Source organism: Cotesia typhae, unplaced genomic scaffold, assembly GCF_013202065.1.
Source record: "Cotesia typhae breed Kobodo isofemale line unplaced genomic scaffold, CoteBio_Ctyphae scaffold_121, whole genome shotgun sequence".
Lineage (NCBI taxonomy): Eukaryota > Metazoa > Arthropoda > Insecta > Hymenoptera > Braconidae > Cotesia > Cotesia typhae.
Genome location: NW_027423773.1, coordinates 5178265 through 5197334, shown reverse-complemented (window position 1 = coordinate 5197334; position 19070 = coordinate 5178265). Strand labels below are relative to the sequence as shown.

The 19070-nt window shown below is 26.0% G+C and overlaps 3 protein-coding genes across 3 annotated transcripts in view; 1 reads left to right on the top strand and 2 right to left on the bottom strand.

Annotated features, from left to right (window-relative positions):
• Positions 1–7472, bottom strand: part of Lmx1a (LIM homeobox transcription factor 1 alpha) — a 271702-nt gene extending 264230 nt beyond the window's left edge. Inside the window, exons 1-2 of the mRNA XM_074252982.1 lie at positions 7469–7472; positions 6360–6467 (exon numbers count right to left, since the gene is read on the bottom strand). Of these exons, the coding sequence (XP_074109083.1) occupies positions 6360–6467; positions 7469–7472 (112 nt within the window). The remainder of the gene's footprint in view (positions 1–6359; positions 6468–7468) is intronic.
• Positions 3910–5161, top strand: LOC141533811 (uncharacterized). Its single transcript, XM_074252883.1, has 2 exons — positions 3910–4691; positions 4768–5161. Exons 1-2 carry the CDS (start codon positions 4041–4043, stop codon positions 4867–4869), a joined length of 753 nt encoding a protein of 250 aa, XP_074108984.1. The 5' UTR covers positions 3910–4040; the 3' UTR covers positions 4870–5161.
• A 796-nt stretch (positions 7473–8268) lies between the features above and the next one.
• On the bottom strand, positions 8269–9063 carry LOC141533828 (uncharacterized). Its single transcript, XM_074252910.1, has 2 exons — positions 8705–9063; positions 8269–8619 (listed from the first exon to the last, which is right to left on the bottom strand). Exons 1-2 carry the CDS (start codon positions 8835–8837, stop codon positions 8438–8440), a joined length of 315 nt encoding a protein of 104 aa, XP_074109011.1. The 5' UTR covers positions 8838–9063; the 3' UTR covers positions 8269–8437.
• Positions 9064–19070: the final 10007 nt, after the last annotated feature.

Genomic DNA, 19070 nt, shown 5'->3' with positions numbered 1-19070 from the left:
TAAATTGAAATTTTTCGATTATTTAATCAAAAACTCTTAAAATCGATATACATGAAAGTTTGATGTTGAATATCTTTTGAACGATTAATTTAATCGCCAAAACATAAGATACCATTTTTATAGAGCAGTTAATTTGCTACAAAAATTTCTATTGCCCATTCAATAATAGCCATTTCTTGTCGAGTTATAAAATTCATAAACAAAAGTGACATTTGACTTAAAATAATCAATCTTAAATCTTCAATATTAGTGAAATGGTGAAGTTTACGGAAAAAACATAAGATACCTTTTTTGTAGAGCATTAAATTTCCTACAAAATTCTTAAAAAATTTTTTCTGTACGACCAATTAATGATGAGGAATGAATTTTTTTCTATTGGACTGAGAAAAAATGAAAAACTGCGACGCGGAGGATCTTTCTATTAAAATTAAGAGTTCATATTTGGTGAGAATTTTTTTAAGGTGCCTAGTAACCCATTTTTCCGTATTAATTGTAAAAAAAAATAGTTGATTTTTTGACCCATCCTAATATATATATATATATATATATATATATATATATATATATATATATATATATATATATATATATATATATATATATATATATATATATATATATATATATATATATATATATATATATATATATATATATATATATATATATATATATATATATAGGAGCTGTTCTAAAGATAGATTGACTCATCACGATATCTCGGGAACCATCGGACCTAGAAACTTGAAATTCGGTAGGAATTATACTTTTACCCGGTAGAGGTCATCTAAGAACGGATTTTAAGAAATTTTACCCACAAAGGGGTTCGTGGAGGCGTTAACAATGGCAAACTCCCGTTTTTAAACTGTAGCTCCTATCAACTCCAATTTTGGTAAGAATCTTTTGTAAAAGATTGAAACGGTACGCGACTCTTTTGAAAAGCCCCCTCGTTCTCTTTGGTCACCCCTAAATTTATTTAGGGCGCCACTGGATTTTTAGACACAGTATCCAGAAACTGGACCAGAGCATGGAGTAAGTTCTACAGGGTCGTGAGAGATTGCTGGGAAGAAAACCGAAATCACCAAAGAAATTCAGTTTTCAAGAAATTTTATTTAACCCACCCCATTAAAATGATATTTCCCTTACAATTAATTAACACTTAATCCTAAGTCCTATTCCCGTTTATAAGACGGTTTCCTATCAAAGCTCCTAATCCCGACGATACCCTCTTATGGAGCGACCATATCGCGGTTTCTATCATAGTTACTTATTCCCGACGGTATTCTCTTATGGAGCGACCATACCGCGATTTCTAATTATTTTTCTCCATTTTTCAATTTTCCCTAATTTTCCATAATTTCCATTTTTCATAATTTGCTATAGTTTCATAGTTTCATAATTTTCCACACGCACCCACAATATAATTATTATCATTCAAACACACTAATTAAAATTTCCATACTTTATTAATTATTTTCTAAGACTTTTATTTTCCAAATTAAATCTGATTATTAAATTTTCTAAATCCAAATTAAATTTCAATTATTAAATTTTCTCTTGAATAAATTTTCCATTCATTCCCAATCCAAATTCCTATAGCGATTAATTTTCTTATTAAAATTCTTAACTAATTTACTGCCGTGGTCTTAATAATACAACAATAAATATTTAATACTAAGAGGTCTTCGTATCTCGTAATAATAGATTAAAATTTAATGACAGAGGTCTTAATAATCCGCCGACAAAATATTCGCTACGTCCTAGTATTCTTACAAATTTATTTTACTTTTGTCGATTTTATTACGCCAAATTTTATTATAAAATTTTACTTGATTACTTTAATTAATTTCCTTAAAATTAATTTAGTTTCATTTTATTAATTATTTTCTTCGAATTTCATTTTTCCGACTTTTGTAATTTTATTTTATTTACTTAAATTGTTTTAATCTTGTCCAAATTATTTGTCAGAGTTAATTAATTAATTTATTTAGTTTTAATCTCTGAATTAAGAAATTGATAGTTGGTTTTAGTTCACTCAATTTTAACTAAATTATTTTACTTGTCTCTGAATAGCTGAGTTTATTTTATTTTTGCTAAATTACTTTATTTTATTTTTGTGTTGTTTGAAACTTGAAATTTATTTTATTTTAATTTTGAGGATTATATTTCACCTTACAACGCCTTGAGATTTTTAGTCTCGACCTTGTACGTCCTTTCACCGAGCTTAGATAGAAGAAGAACGATCGAGATAGGGGGTTTGGTAAAAATGTGTCCTCAAAAATAGTAGCAAATTACTGATGCCTACTCTCACCACCAGAGTAGCGCCACTATCAACTCGGTCTCTGTGACGTCATTAAAGACAGCAACTTTGCTACAACGCATGTAAACATAAACGCATGTGTACATTCATGTTTTTTGGCTATACTTGATATTTTTTAAATTTTTAAAGTAATTAAATCGATAATTTTGTAAAATGGTGAAGAAATGTGCAGTTAAAAATTGTATGAGTGGCAGTATAGCAGAACGAAAAATGAAGTTGAAGCAAAATGATCGTCCAACGGCTTTATTTCAAGTACCAAAGGTAAGATAACCTATAGTTTTAAATTATTTCCATTTTCAAAATTAATAATTGTGATTGAATAATAATAAAAATTTAATTTTTATTTTGTGTAATGGTTTAAAATAATAACTAATGTATATTTTTTAACAATGATCACTGTTAGTGACAAAGAACAGTATATAAACGATATGTTGTTAGTAGGAGTGAAATGTTTAATTTATAATGTTTTTTTTTTTTTATTATTATTATAAATACCAAACGTAATAAAAAGAAAAAATTTTGAAGTCTGTGTTTAAAAAAGTAGAGTCTAGTAATAAGATAAAGTTTGTGGATTATTAATTTTATATGGGTTATTCTCTGGAAGGATGTTTTTGCTGTCCCAGGCATTTTTTTATTAGAAAAATTGTTATTTTGTAACTAAAAAAATTTATTATGAAAGTAAAAAAGAAACATTTCTATTTGGAGCAGTGAAAACTAAAATGGAATAAATTTTGGGTTTTTTGTTATAAATTCGTAAACCACCGAAATGTCAGTCCCCTGGGCTGTCCCAGTCCCAAAATTAAAACTTAAATATAATTTAGTCCATAATGTTTATTAACTCAATAAGTTAACTAACAATCTTCTTCAATAAAAAGTACCGAAAGTTAATTTGTTTCATTAAATTCATTAAAGCAAAGTTTGTCGCAGGCATTTTAAGATCATTCCCCTGTCAAAAGTTCTAAGCCAAAAAAAAATCCAGCGTGTTATTTTACCTTTTGTAAAGATTATAAGGATCTAACTAGCCTTAAGTTAATAACCATAGGGCTGATAGTGCTTTATCGTCAATTTATTTAGTGTTAAAGCACCGTTTGTGCTGGAAATATGTGTCCGGGCCACTTCAAAACTCAGTCTCCTGACAACTATTTTTATTTATAATTTATTTATAAAATTCGATCCATAAGTCTTAATATTATTCTAATTAATGTAAACATTGATTGAGAACTTGAAAAGTCGAATGCATTGAGTTTGCTTGATTTTTCTCAATTTCATAAAAAAAAACAATTCCCTGGCAAACAGTCCCCTGTCATGTTATACGGCAAAAGACACAAATATCGAAAAAACAAAAATTAATTTGGTTGTTAATTTATTATCATTAAGCTGATATTTTTGTAGCCCTTGTTAATTTTTTTTCTTATAAAATCAAAAATAATTTAGTCGGACAATTTTGTACAGATTTAAGACATCTTTACAGAGAATCACCCATATACTATACATTTTCATCTTTGGACTTTGAAAAATTTTATCCATTCATTTGCACTAATAAAAAACTTAACTTTGAAAAAAAAATACAAAACATGTTAGAAAAATTAATTCTTTTCGTCGAAGTATTAATGTACATGTTTTCAAATCAATATAATAACAAATAATAAATTATTTGTTACTATTAATACATATTAATATGTAAGTAAATTTTTCTTCTGTTTGAAATTAGTGTCCGAGCATGTTGCAAAAATGGAATTTGGCATTGTCACAGCAACTTCTTCCTAAAAACTTCGTTTGTGAATTGTATTTTAAAGAGGAAGATATTCATAAAAAATTTGACTCAATTATTTTGCCTAATGGTGATATTTACGACTTATCAAAAGCCAGATTTGATTTAAAAGTAGGTGCGATTCCAGTGATAGTAAATAATACTACTGATGTTAATATGTTTCAATGCTCGGAAAATACTAGTATTCCTATGCATGTAAACTCGGAGCAGATGATTGTAGACGGAGAAGATATTACTATAGCTGAAAATCAACAGTATGAAAAAAATGATGTAAGCAACAATTTGTCCGAGTCTAGCGAACAGATTTCTAGTTCAATAATTATTGACGGAATAACTGCAGATCCAAATTGTATCGAGGCTGCAGAACTCGCAGAACAAACCAGCTCCGATGAAAATATTTTTCAGGCACCTACTATTGACAATTCTGAAACTTTTTCATTATTTACCATAATACAAGCACTTGAAGACCGAGGTGTACCTCAAAATTGGTGTTGGCCAAAACAATTAGAGCCACAAAAAGTATTAATTCTGTATTATGTCGATATTATTTTAAAGCAGGTAAAATTAGAAATTAAGATTAGTCGGGATTTAACACTTCAGGTATATAAAAAATAATTTTGTGCTTATACTTTGTCCTATTAAATATTTCATCTGTAAATATTATCGTACTTTGTAGGTAACTGTTATTAAAACTGGAGTTTCTGTAAATTTAGATAATCCATTAACATCAACGAAAAATTTTTGGAAAATGCTACAAGATTGGAGATTGCTACGTTAATTATTAACAAATATTATTTAAACTAAAAAACGAATACTTTCAAACTATTTTACTTTGCTCTGCAATTCAGCTGCCCAATTTCAAAACACAGTAACTACCATTTAAAAATTTTTTTCAATTTTTCTTATTAAAAAAAATTTTGTCCACCATATTGATGAAAAATTTGATCTGTGAATAGAAAATCCTTGAATATAAATATTTTTAAGAAGAAATACTTGAAATTAAGGTCTAAAAGTTATAAAAAATGCAACAATACTGGAAAAAATCTGGTATAAAAATTTTGCTGTAACTGTGTTTTAAAATTAGGCAGCTGAAATTTCTTAAAATAAAAATTAATATGTAATTTTTATTTTTAATTACTATCAAAAACTATTTCATTATACATAATAATAATAATTTAATTATTAAATAATTATTAACTAAAAAGTAAATTTTTTTAATGTATTTGACAATTTCAAGACATATTGACATTATAAAGCAATATAAAATTAGAGGTTTCTTTTATAATAAATTCATGTATTATTAATTTACGGAACATTTACGTATTTCTAATAATTTCACCCCATTAACTACAGTTTTAATTATCCTTTTTTTATAACAATTATTTAATCCTAATGATTATTTTTGGTTATGGATATAGAATTTGATCGAATACTTTTAACCGCTAAATTTAAAAAATGGATCGAGGCAGTTGCAGCGCGCTCTGTAATGAAACTTTATTTTCCCCTTATTTCGAGGACATCTTTATACATTGCGTGCGTTCTCCTTCTATCTAAGCTCCGTGGTCCTTTACTCAGCGTTTTAGCTCGAAACAAGATGGCGGACCCTCTCCCAACTTTTGTTGAATTTTTCTTCAAGTGAAATTTACAACTGATTTATTTTCTACTTTTATCTAAATGATTTTAACAATTAATTTTAACGATTATTTTATGATTCTAATTTTACTTCTATTTTCTTTCACACAACCTAAATTGTTCCAAATTATTTATGTTGATTTTAATTAATTTTAACTTCTGATGATTTTACTAAAATATTTTACTGAACTATTTTAATGATTTTAATTGACACAAAATTAACTGATTTTACTTAAACTCAATTTTCAGAGATCAAACTTTCACGTGACACCAAAATCATGAATTAACAAACTGAATTAATTCCTAGTAAGATTAATCCAGACTCTGCCTACGTGTTTAATTAATAACCCGAAATAATTCCTGGTATTATTAATTAAATATTTAGTTATTTTATTTCTGACTTGTTCTTAAATTTATTCTTATCTTTATTCGGACTTTTATTCAGACTTTAGTTCAAGTAACGAGTGTTTAATTATTGACTAAACCAATTGCTTAAATTTTGGCAAGATTAATTAATTAAACATTTATTAAAAACTAATGATTGTAATCGAATTCGAAATGGCGATAACCTTCAGTCGACTTAAGGCCTGGCTGATGCCGCTTCACCGAGAATCTATTTAGACGTATTTATTGTACCTGGAGTTTTCTTGGGTTTTATTTTCAAAAATCCCTCGACGCTTTTACTCCCGGGTTTCTCGTCTTTCCTTGATGAGGTCTTATTGGCAGCACGGTCCTGAATCGCCACTTCGTAACATAATTCTCAGAGAATATTTTATTCTGGAACACGAAATTGGTATTAGAATATTTCTTAGATTAATTAAACTTAAGCGAGCCGGCATTGGGCCTAGCAAGCATTAAATTTAACTAAAATTTATCGCCTCGTTCCACAAGAAACAATAGAATAGAAATAATTACCTGAGTGAGATGTTTGCGATGTCAATTCTTCGATCGTTCGAACACAATAAAACTTACCAAAATTTGTTGGTTCGTTTCGTCTTGGCTCTGTCTTCCCCACTCCCTCTCTCTCTCAGCGCCGGCGCTACCCTCTCGAGGACTTACTCACTAGTATAAGACTATTCCCTAGTGGAGAGACGCGATGCCAAAAACGACCCCGCTCTGAACGCGGAGACGGGGTCGTTTTTTCGAAAAAAACGACGCGAGTCCAGAACGCGAGATAAGCAACGCTAGATAAAAAAATGTAGATTTAGATGTACTTTATCAATATAAGAATAATTTTTAGGGGATTTAGGAAAGATTAGCTATTATTTAATGAACAATTAATATGATTGATAAGAATAAATAAAGAAAAATAGGAAAGAATAAATTTTAACGGGGAAATGTATAGTATGTGTTTGCTTAAACCGCAGAAAAGAGAAATAGGCATCTTACCGACTGTAAAATTTTTATTTGAAAATTAAAGAGATGTCGCTACATGAATGTTTTTTATTTTTGAAAACTAAGTCAGGCCCGTAAGATTGAGGACGCATTTTAATTAAACTAGCTTTTTCTAAATATTGGATAGAAATTAAAAAATTAAATTACAGAGATTGAAGGTATCAACTCGAAGAAAAAAATCATCCGTTAAAGAATATTTGAACATTCAAAAATCATAGGCAAGATATATAAATACTTTCTTACTGTACTACAGTAAAAAATAAATGCATAAAAATTTGGAAAAAAGCAACTAGAAATCAAAAATGTTTAACTTAAATGTTTTATAATTTGTTGTGAACGTTCCTTTTTACACATTTTTGGTGAAACAATATTATTCCCATACTTATAATAATCTAATTAAATTTTATAAAAATAAAATTTTTAATTTTTAAATAAATTAAATCAAATGTAAATGTATTATTTTCTTCAGAATATTTTTTTTTTAAATAAATGTTAAGACAATTTTATTTGGAGCATTAATAAAAGGAAATAATAATTTATTTCATTCAAAAATTTTGATAATCTTTTGTTTCGTAAGGATTTAGATTGGTTATCAATTTTTTAAGAAGTGGAAAATTGTGCTAGTACTTTAAAAAAGAAAAACATCCGCTGGCAAGTTTTCATTGAAAATTATAAAAAATTGAAATGCAAGTGTTTTTAGTTGGATGTTCGCTAAAAAAATTATTTTATGCGTTTATTAACAAAATTTTTAATGTTCTGATATTCATGTTAATTTATTTACATATTTGTAGTGGAAAGATGTTATTCCCATAATTTCATAAATACGAGTATAATTTTATAAAGAGATATTTTTCAATTTTTACATCCATTATATTAAACATAAATTTATTGTTTCCTTTTTAGTAATTTATTATCATTTAATTTTTAAAATTTTTTCTTAAAACATAAAAAAGTGAATAAAAATAATTTCCTTCTTCTAAAAATTTGAAAAATCATCCGTTTTATAAGGTTTAAAGTTGATCATTGATTCTTATAGAAGTGGAAAATTATACTAGTACGTCGAAGAAATAAAAACATCAGCAAACAAATAGTAGGTAAGTTAAAGATTAATTTTTATTTTCTATTTGTTCAATTTGTTCAATTTGTTCTATTTGTTCAACAGTTATAAAATATTACGTTAATATTCAACAAATACTCTATGTAATAAAATATATTATTCTATATAAAAAACTAATTACACATCTCTCGCTGGGTTGCTTTTAGTTCTGATTTTTTTTTTTTAATTTCAGTTTCCGAACTATCATTTTCTTTGTTTTCATTTAGCCGTTTAGTGTTATTTTTTTTTTTTTAATTTTTGCTTCCTTTAATTTCAATTTTTTTGACGCTCGATAACGTTCGTCACTCAGAGTATCGCTAATCCACGATTTTATATGTTCCAGTTTGGGATATCTCTTGTCACCTTCTTTCAATACATTGATTTTTTCACATTTCAAACATAAATCTGTAAAAATTAGAGTAAATATTGTGTTTATTAATTTCAATTATAATTTTGGTTTAGATTTCTGCCATAAAATTCAAAGATTTACCTTGTATTTCGGAGACTTCCTCATCACTTATTAGGATTTTTACACCTGGAGCGTTTTTATCAAAGCCCAACTGCAATCTAATAGCCTTATCAGGCCATTTCATCCTTACTAGCAGTTTAGCTCTTTGTGACATAACTTCTTTATTTGAAGCTTTTTCCAATTCATTATGGTTGATCGTTTTTACCTAAAATACATGTGTTTTTCGGAAAGTGAAGTGATAAGATATTTTGTCATTGAGTCAATTATTATGCAGTCTTAAGGGGACCCGGTGGTCTAGCGGCCTAAAATTTGAGATATTTAAAAAAACTTTATTTCTATGTTAAGATAATGCTTATGAAAGGAATGACTAATGCTTTCAAATTTTTTTACACTTATTCTATTAATTATTAACTACACAAAAATGAAAATAAAAATAAAAAAAAAATTTTTTTTTAATTTGTAAAATGGCGCTTAAGTCCCCTCTAAAAAAATGAACCTAACTGGTGAAGGTAGATTGATCTCTCCCTATGATCTGAAATAAAAAAATATGACTGATTTTAAATTAGTATAAGTCTAGTTATCGTCGGTACTAAAATGAAAAAGAAAAAAATATTTGACAAAATGGCGCGTAGTTAGAAGTAAATATCTGAAATTCGTTTTCAAAAAAATACTTTCATCTTCGCGCCATTTCGTCAAAAATTTTTTTGTCATTCTAGTACCGACGATAACTATACTTATAATAATGAAAAATCAGTCATATTTTTTAATTTCAGATCAAAGGAGAGATCTATCTACTTCCATCAGTCAGGTCCATTTTTTTGGAGAGGGGAGCGGACTTCATTTTGATTATTGTGTAGTTGATAAATAATAGCAGAAGTGTAAAAAAATTTGAAAGCATTAGTCATTCCTTCATAAAGAAATAAAATTTTTAAAATAGCTCAAATTTTAGGCCGCTAGATCATCGGGTCCCTTTAAACACTTACAGAAATTTTATTTGCTTCAAAAGTTGAATCATTTGACTTAGAAACGGAAATTTCTGATGTACTATTTAGTAATCTGTCTTCGGTTCGCTTCACTGCTTTCAATTTTATCAGCTCACTAACATTACTTTTTATGCTTTCGAGATGCTGCTGAATTTTCGCCGAGATTTCTGAAACTCCAGTTTTATTCTTAAGATCTCGCTCTTTTTCCTTAGCCTTCTTATTATTTCAGCTTGTTGCAAATATCTGTTATTGATTTTATCTCTTTCTTCTTTTAATAGTCTTTGTTCTAACTCCAATAATTCAATTTCGTTTGTTCGTATTGGCAACGATTGAATTATTCTGATTTGTTTCTGTAACAATAAATGATTATTAAGATTTTAATTGCTAATAGAATATGAGAACTATACAGATGATGTTCTTGAAGGTTCTAGAAAAATTTCAAGTTCCATATTATAGAACTTTTTTTTCTATTTTCAAAATCTACATGCATGTATTACACTAAACTTTCGCTCCATTACGATACAAAAATTGAGTGACGCATATTTTTAAATTAAATGAGTCACATTAAATCTCTGATTGTAAATTTTTGTCCAGCCAACTCTCACTATGGATGCAATAAATGTTGATATATTTAATCCGTTTTTAAATATTTACGTTTAATCTCGAAATTTAACGATTCATTAACATATATTAATAACTTGAGACTTACAATATAGGATTTTTCAAGAAAATTAAGCATTTTGATTATAAATTTATAATACAGGAAAATTATGAATTTTTTTCTCACCAAATTTTTTTGGAGCGTTACATTCAAGTTGAACTGTATTGTCATTGTTGTTCTTCACCTCTTGGCTATTTTTTATATCACTGTTGTCAATTTGTTGACATATCTCATTGTTAAGATCTATGTTATTGTCGTTTTCAGTGTTGATCTGCACGGTAAAAAAATAATTAGTTTTATTTTTAAAAAATCATTTATCTGTAAATAAGTTACTAAGGTAAAAGACCTAATTATTGACACTGGCCTAGTTGATTGACACTTGCAATTTTTCCGAATTAAAAAAGATATTAATAAAATGTTCTCAAAAAACCAATTACCTTAAAATTTATATTTATTAATTCATTAGAGCTGATTTGTATTATTTTATTAAAATAAAATTGCAAGTATCAATAACTAGTTCTGTGTCATACCTGGCTCTTTTACCTTACTTTCATTATCTATTTATTATTTTCTTAATATATATATATATATATATATATATATATATATATATATATATATATATATATATATATATATATATATATATATATATATATATAAAGCTTACTTGAAACTTCACTTTATCTGTCAACATTTTTTTGTCTTATAAATACTTATTATAATTCATCAGAAAAAAATTTTTTAAAGTTAAAAAAATTAAATAATATAAGAGCTTGCAATCAGTTTTTTTTTTCAATACCTTCAAAGAATTTTTTAAAATTTTTGAATTTAACAAACTTTAAGTAATTTGTCTAACAATACCATTTTATAAGATCGTGAAGAATTAAAATTTTGCAGCAGCAAATTACTTTTTAAAGCAAAAATTAACTTATACATGATTATCCTATCATTTCAGTTTTTATCAATAAATAATTGTAAATCAATCAAAGTTTAAGAATGCATTTGCCTAAGCTTAGATATACCGTCAAAATATACGTATGACGGTAATTTATTTTATTTTATACCTACTGAGTATTCAACATTAAAAATAATTTATTTCGATCTATATTAATAAAATTAAAAATTCAACAATGAATATCTTACCGAATTTGATTTATCAAATTGTGACAGATCACTGTCGGTTAAAAATTGTTCTTCTTCAACTCCTATGCCTTCCTCCTGTTGGCTTATTTTATTTTCTTCATCGTCACTTTTTTCATTTTCCTTGCTGTTATTCAGCAATTCATGATCAGGTTCAATATTCTCCTTAATAATTATAAAAGAAAAAATACATTAGGTCATGGTTGAAAGAGTGGTTTAAGCATATTATTACTATTGCATTATTTTCTGTTAATTTATTACCAATATAAACTGATTGCCTGTTGCTTGTTGAGTTAATAAATCATAAAATGATTGGTCGACTTCTTCTATCTGTTTCAATTTATCTTTTTTCTTTATTCTCTGCAAATAAATAAAAATCATGTAGAACAATTGTTTAACAATATGTTAATAGTTACATTATAGTGGTTATGATTACAGAGTTGGCAGCTGCTATTGATTTAGTCGATTTTATTAACTGGCGTGCTGGCAATTGCTTAAGGTTTGGATGAGCAAGGGTGTCAAATTCTTGAGTTTCGAAACTTTTCGGCGTTTTCCTTGTCCTCTTGCTTTTTTATTTTTCCTCCAGATCAAAACGGTCTAGGAATAAAAAAAAATAAAAATTCATTATTTATAAGTTCAATCTCATGACAAATCCAAATCATGTAAATCTGAAATTATTTGATTTAGTTAGAAATTATTCAATTTTTTTTTATCTCTTAACGAACATTCTTTGAAAAATATTTTAATTTTTTGAACAATCATCAGATATATTTTTTTATAAATTCAATTCTTCTCGTCTTCGTAAATTTAATATATTTAGGATATGCTTTGTTAAATCAATTATTTTTAAGCTCGGCTATAAACAATATGATTACTAAAATTTTATCTTTTTCTAATTTCATTTTTGAATATATTTCTCCGTTGAAAATTTTAAAAATTGCGTTAACTTTAAAATTTATAAATTTTCAGCTGCGGTGATAAAAGTTAATTATTTTAAGCCTGATATTACTGATTTGCACTTTTATCTTTCTTTCAAATAAGACAAAAAAATTAATAAATTTCTTAATGAATACCACCTGACATGAATTGGGTTGATTTAACCTTTTTTTCGTCTTTACGTCAAAAGACAAAAAATAATTAAAAAGCATTAAGACTGTCGAAATAATTTCATCAAAAAATAAAACGAAATAGAAGACATCTTTAAGTTTTATTCAATAACTAAGTCTAAAAAAAAAAACAAAATAAATAATAGATAAATTGTAATTTTATCCAATTTTAACAGAACTATAGATTTTTAAAAGTTACATCTAATGTATTATTTCTTGAATCTGCGATCATTATATATTCTAAAATCAATGGTGTCATAAAAAATGAACTAAACATCAATTAATTTTTTCACTTTGTTCCCGGAAAAAATACTACAGGCTCTAAGGTTTTCTATATTCTTAATATTTTTCAGTTGCATTTTTTTAAGTAAGCTTGAAAAATTTTTTTCTATGGTCAGACAGAATGAAAGGAACAGTCAGCCTACTCTATGCTATTTGTTATTTTTGTCAAAAATTAGCTTTTTTAAGAAAAAAAAATTTTAGGGTTGGGCCTCGAAACAGTTTATTTCTCTCAAAATATACAGCATTTTTGCTAAAATTCTACAAACAAAAATTGATTTCTTTTTCTTCTTTTAAATATACATGCAAAAACTGAAATTTCATAAAAAAATGTCCTGACGATTTAATTTTCAAGATAGTGACAACCACTTCACTAATGAAAACTTGAAACTTTTAAATAATTATTCGTTTGATTTAATTGTGCTTATCTACAAAAAGTACAACTTGCACAAGATACAGTCGAGTATGTACATACTCATAGATATAAGTCTATATAGTCAAGTGTATAATGCGTCAGGGCGTACGTCTGTATACTTGTAGACAGGCCTATGGGCCTCACTAGTCTGCCGCGAAACGTAAGTTTATCTGTCGGCGACATAGGCTTATGAGTTTTGCTCCTACCGAAAATCGATATTCGTATAATTTCAAACATTCAATGTAAATCAGTGAATTTTCATACATAGCTGTTATAGTCTAGTCAATATGTTCAAAAACGTGTTAAATAGAAATAAAGCTCCTAAAAATATGTGCCATAGCTCATTAGATTCGGAATGACGTCTAGAAAAATGTTTTTTAAGGGTATATTAGCACATAAAAAATTGCAATTGTTATTAACAAAATAAGATAAAAAAAAGGTCTTTAGTTTTTCGTTAATAACTTTCAAAATAATGATATTTAAGGAATTTTGAACAAAGATCCTGAAAGAGGAGGAAATTTCCAATAAAAAAAGTCCCAACTCCCGGAACTCTATCTATATTATTCATAATCTTTTTTCAACGCTGGAAATAGGGCTCCGCGAGGGCGTTACGGCATAGACGCCCCGTCTAAAAACCCGGTATATCACCTAAAATAATTTTTTTTTAATATTCAATAACAATTTAAAAATTTGAATAAATTATAGTGTAATCTAGATACTTGAACGAAAAAAACCTCGGTGAAAAAAAAAAAATTTTGGACGATTTTTCAAAAAGTTACACTATTGTTAATTAACTAATTTTATTCCAATCTCTGTTTTTATAAATTACGGCATAAAAGTTTAAATAATTAGTCTATAAATTTTTCGCTTCGTGGACCTCTTCTTATTTAGGTACTTAATAAAGTTATGCAAAAAAAATTAATGAAAGTTTATTATTTTGTTAATTATAATTTTTTTAAATTTACTAAAAATGAAATTTCTAAAAAATGTTATTAAAAAATTTTTTTTTCACTATCTTATTGCATAGGTGAAATGCTATAATTTATGCGTAATTAGAAAAATATTTTATCATAGAATAAAAAAGTTCTTGGGTCCGTAACTGTATCTATATTATTTAACAATTTATAAGCTATGGAATTTCAAAAGATGTAAAAAAAATCTAAAACTTTTATAAATAAATGCTTATAACAAGTGATAAATAATAGTTACAGAATCAATTTTGAACTCATTTTACAGATAAATTAATCCTCTACAAAAATGACTTCAATGTTCTTTACCCTATCTCTAATAGTTTAAAAGTTATAACAATTTTTAACTTGACAAATTATGCAACGGCTGTAATTTCATTATTATATAATATTTAAAAGTGTTGTAAAAAATACAAAAAAATTTTTTTCTTAACTTTGTTATATATCGTTGTTTTTGTAATTTTTTGAAGTTTTCGAAAAAAAATGATTTAAAAAAAAATTTTTTTTTCTTTAATAAATTTATTTATTGTTTATAACCGTTTTTTTTTATATCCATTATTAAAAAAAAAGAATTAGAAAGAATTCAAAATGATTTGATTTTTAATCATTTTGAATACTATCTAATCCCTTAAATCCTTTTTAATACTATCTCTTATACGCATTTAACATGTGAGACGATTTTTAATTCTTTTTTTTAATAAGGTATTTCAATTGTTTAAATAATTAGTTAAGAAATTATTTTATTCTTAAAAATCATCATTGACCCTTTTCAATGGAATAACAGAGAAATAAATTTTTTTTATAAATAATTTAATTGTTTATTAACTAAACAATTTCTTATAAACAAATAATACTAACCGTTATATTTTTTTTCGAAAACTTCAAAAAATTACAAAAACAACGATATATAACAAAGTTAAGAAAAAAATTTTTTTGTATTTTTTACAACACTTTTAAATATTATATAATAATGAAATTACAGCCGTTGCATAATTTGTCAAGTTAAAAATTGTTATAACTTTTAAACTATTAGAGATAGGGTAAAGAACATTGAAGTCATTTTTGTAGAGGATTAATTTATCTGTAAAATGAGTTCAAAATTGATTCTGTAACTATTATTTATCACTTGTTATAAGCATTTATTTATAAAAGTTTTAGATTTTTTTTACATCTTTTGAAATTCCATAGCTTATAAATTGTTAAATAATATAGATACAGTTACGGACCCAAGAACTTTTTTATTCTATGATAAAATATTTTTCTAATTACGCATAAATTATAGCATTTCACCTATGCAATAAGATAGTGAAAAAAATTTTTAATAACATTTTTAGAAATTTCATTTTTAGTAAATTTAAAAAAATTATAATTAACAAAATAATAAACTTTCATTAATTTTTTTTGCATAACTTTATTAAGTACCTAAATAAGAAGAGGTCCACGAAGCGAAAAATTTATAGACTAATTATTTAAACTTTTATGCCGTAATTTATAAAAACAGAGATTGGAATAAAATTAGTTAATTAACAATAGTGTAACTTTTTGAAAAATCGTCCAAAATTTTTTTTTTTTCACCGAGGTTTTTTTCGTTCAAGTATCTAGATTACACTATAATTTATTCAAATTTTTAAATTGTTATTGAATATTAAAAAAAAATTATTTTAGGTGATATACCGGGTTTTTAGACGGGGCGTCTATGCCGTAACGCCCTCGCGGAGCCCTATTTCCAGCGTTGAAAAAAGATTATGAATAATATAGATAGAGTTCCGGGAGTTGGGACTTTTTTTATTGGAAATTTCCTCCTCTTTCAGGATCTTTGTTCAAAATTCCTTAAATATCATTATTTTGAAAGTTATTAACGAAAAACTAAAGACCTTTTTTTTATCTTATTTTGTTAATAACAATTGCAATTTTTATGTGCTAATATACCCTTAAAAACATTTTTCTAGACGTCATTCCGAATCTAATGAGCTATGGCACATATTTTTAGGAGCTTTATTTCTATTTAACACGTTTTTGAACATATTGACTAGACTATAACAGCTATGTATGAAAATTCACTGATTTACATTGAATGTTTGAAATTATACGAATATCGATTTTCGGTAGGAGCAAAACTCATAAGCCTATGTCGCCGACAGATAAACTTACGTTTCGCGGCAGACTAGTGAGGCCCATAGGCCTGTCTACAAGTATACAAACGTACGCCCTGACGCATTATACACTTGACTATATAGACTTATATCTATGAGTATGTACATACTCGACTGTATCTTGTGCAAGTTGTACTTTTTGTAGATAAGCACAATTAAATCAAACGAATAATTATTAAAAAGTTTCAAGTTTTCATTAGTGAAGTGGTTGTCACTATCTTGAAAATTAAATCGTCAGGACATTTTTTTATGAAATTTCAGTTTTTGCATGTATATTTAAAAGAAGAAAAAGAAATCAATTTTTGTTTGTAGAATTTTAGCAAAAATGCTGTATATTTTGAGAGAAATAAAACTGTTTCGAGGCCCAACCCTAAAATTTTTTTTTTTCTTAAAAAAAAGCTAATTTTTGACAAAAATAACAAATAGCATAGAGTAGGCTGACTGTTCCTTTCATTCTGTCTGACCATAGAAAAAAATTTTTCAAGCTTACTTAAAAAAATGCAACTGAAAAATATTAAGAATATAGAAAACCTTAGAGCCTGTAGTATTTTTTCCGGGAACAAAGTGAAAAAATTAATTGATGTTTAGTTCATTTTTTATGACACCATTGATTTTAGAATATATAATGATCGCAGATTCAAGAAATAATACATTAGATGTAACTTTTAAAAATCTATAGTTCTGTTAAAATTGGATAAAATTACAATTTATCTATTATTTATTTTGTTTTTTTTTTTAGACTTAGTTATTGAATAAAACTTAAAGATGTCTTCTATTTCGTTTTATTTTTTGATGAAATTATTTCGACAGTCTTAATGCTTTTTAATTATTTTTTGTCTTTTGACGTAAAGACGAAAAAAAAGGTTAAATCAACCCAATTCATGTCAGGTGGTATTCATTAAGAAATTTATTAATTTTTTTGTCTTATTTGAAAGAAAGATAAAAGTGCAAATCAGTAATATCAGGCTTAAAATAATTAACTTTTATCACCGCAGCTGAAAATTTATAAATTTTAAAGTTAACGCAATTTTTAAAATTTTCAACGGAGAAATATATTCAAAAATGAAATTAGAAAAAAGATAAAATTTTAGTAATCATATTGTTTATAGCCGAGCTTAAAAATAATTGATTTAACAAAGCATATCCTAAATATATTAAATTTACGAAGACGAGAAGAATTGAATTTATAAAAAAAAATATATCTGATGATTGTTCAAAAAATTAAAATATTTTTCAAAGAATGTTCGTTAAGAGATAAAAAAAAAAATTGAATAATTTCTAACTAAATCAAATAATTTCAGATTTACATGATTTGGATTTGTCATGAGATTGAACTTATAAATAATGAATTTTTTATTTTTTTTTTTATTCCTAGACCGTTTTGATCTGGAGGAAAAAATAAAAAAAGCAAGAGGACAAGGAAAACGCCGAAAAGTTTCGAAACTCAAGAATTTGACACCCCTTGCTCATCCAAACCTTAAGCAATTGCCAGCACGCCAGTTAATAAAATCGACTAAATCAATAGCAGCTGCCAACTCTGTAATCATAACCACTATAATGTAACTATTAACATATTGTTAAACAATTGTTCTACATGATTTTTATTTATTTGCAGAGAATAAAGAAAAAAGATAAATTGAAACAGATAGAAGAAGTCGACCAATCATTTTATGATTTATTAACTCAACAAGCAACAGGCAATCAGTTTATATTGGTAATAAATTAACAGAAAATAATGCAATAGTAATAATATGCTTAAACCACTCTTTCAACCATGACCTAATGTATTTTTTTCTTTTATAATTATTAAGGAGAATATTGAACCTGATCATGAATTGCTGAATAACAGCAAGGAAAATGAAAAAAGTGACGATGAAGAAAATAAAATAAGCCAACAGGAGGAAGGCATAGGAGTTGAAGAAGAACAATTTTTAACCGACAGTGATCTGTCACAATTTGATAAATCAAATTCGGTAAGATATTCATTGTTGAATTTTTAATTTTATTAATATAGATCGAAATAAATTATTTTTAATGTTGAATACTCAGTAGGTATAAAATAAAATAAATTACCGTCATACGTATATTTTGACGGTATATCTAAGCTTAGGCAAATGCATTCTTAAACTTTGATTGATTTACAATTATTTATTGATAAAAAACTGAAATGATAGGATAATCATGTATAAGTTAATTTTTGCTTTAAAAAAGTAATTTGCTGCTGCAAAATTTTAATTCTTCACGATCTTATAAAATGGTATTGTTAGACAAATTACTTAAAGTTTGTTAAATTCAAAAAATTTTAAAAAATTCTTTGAAGGTATTGAAAAAAAAAACTGATTGCAAGCTCTTATATTATTTAATTTTTTTAACTTTAAAAAATTTTTTTCTGATGAATTATAATAAGTATTTATAAGACAAAAAAATGTTGACAGATAAAGTGAAGTTTCAAGTAAGCTTTATATATATATATATATATATATATATATATATATATATATATATATATATATATATATATATTAAGAAAATAATAAATAGATAATGAAAGTAAGGTAAAAGAGCCAGGTATGACACAGAACTAGTTATTGATACTTGCAATTTTATTTTAATAAAATAATACAAATCAGCTCTAATGAATTAATAAATATAAATTTTAAGGTAATTGGTTTTTTGAGA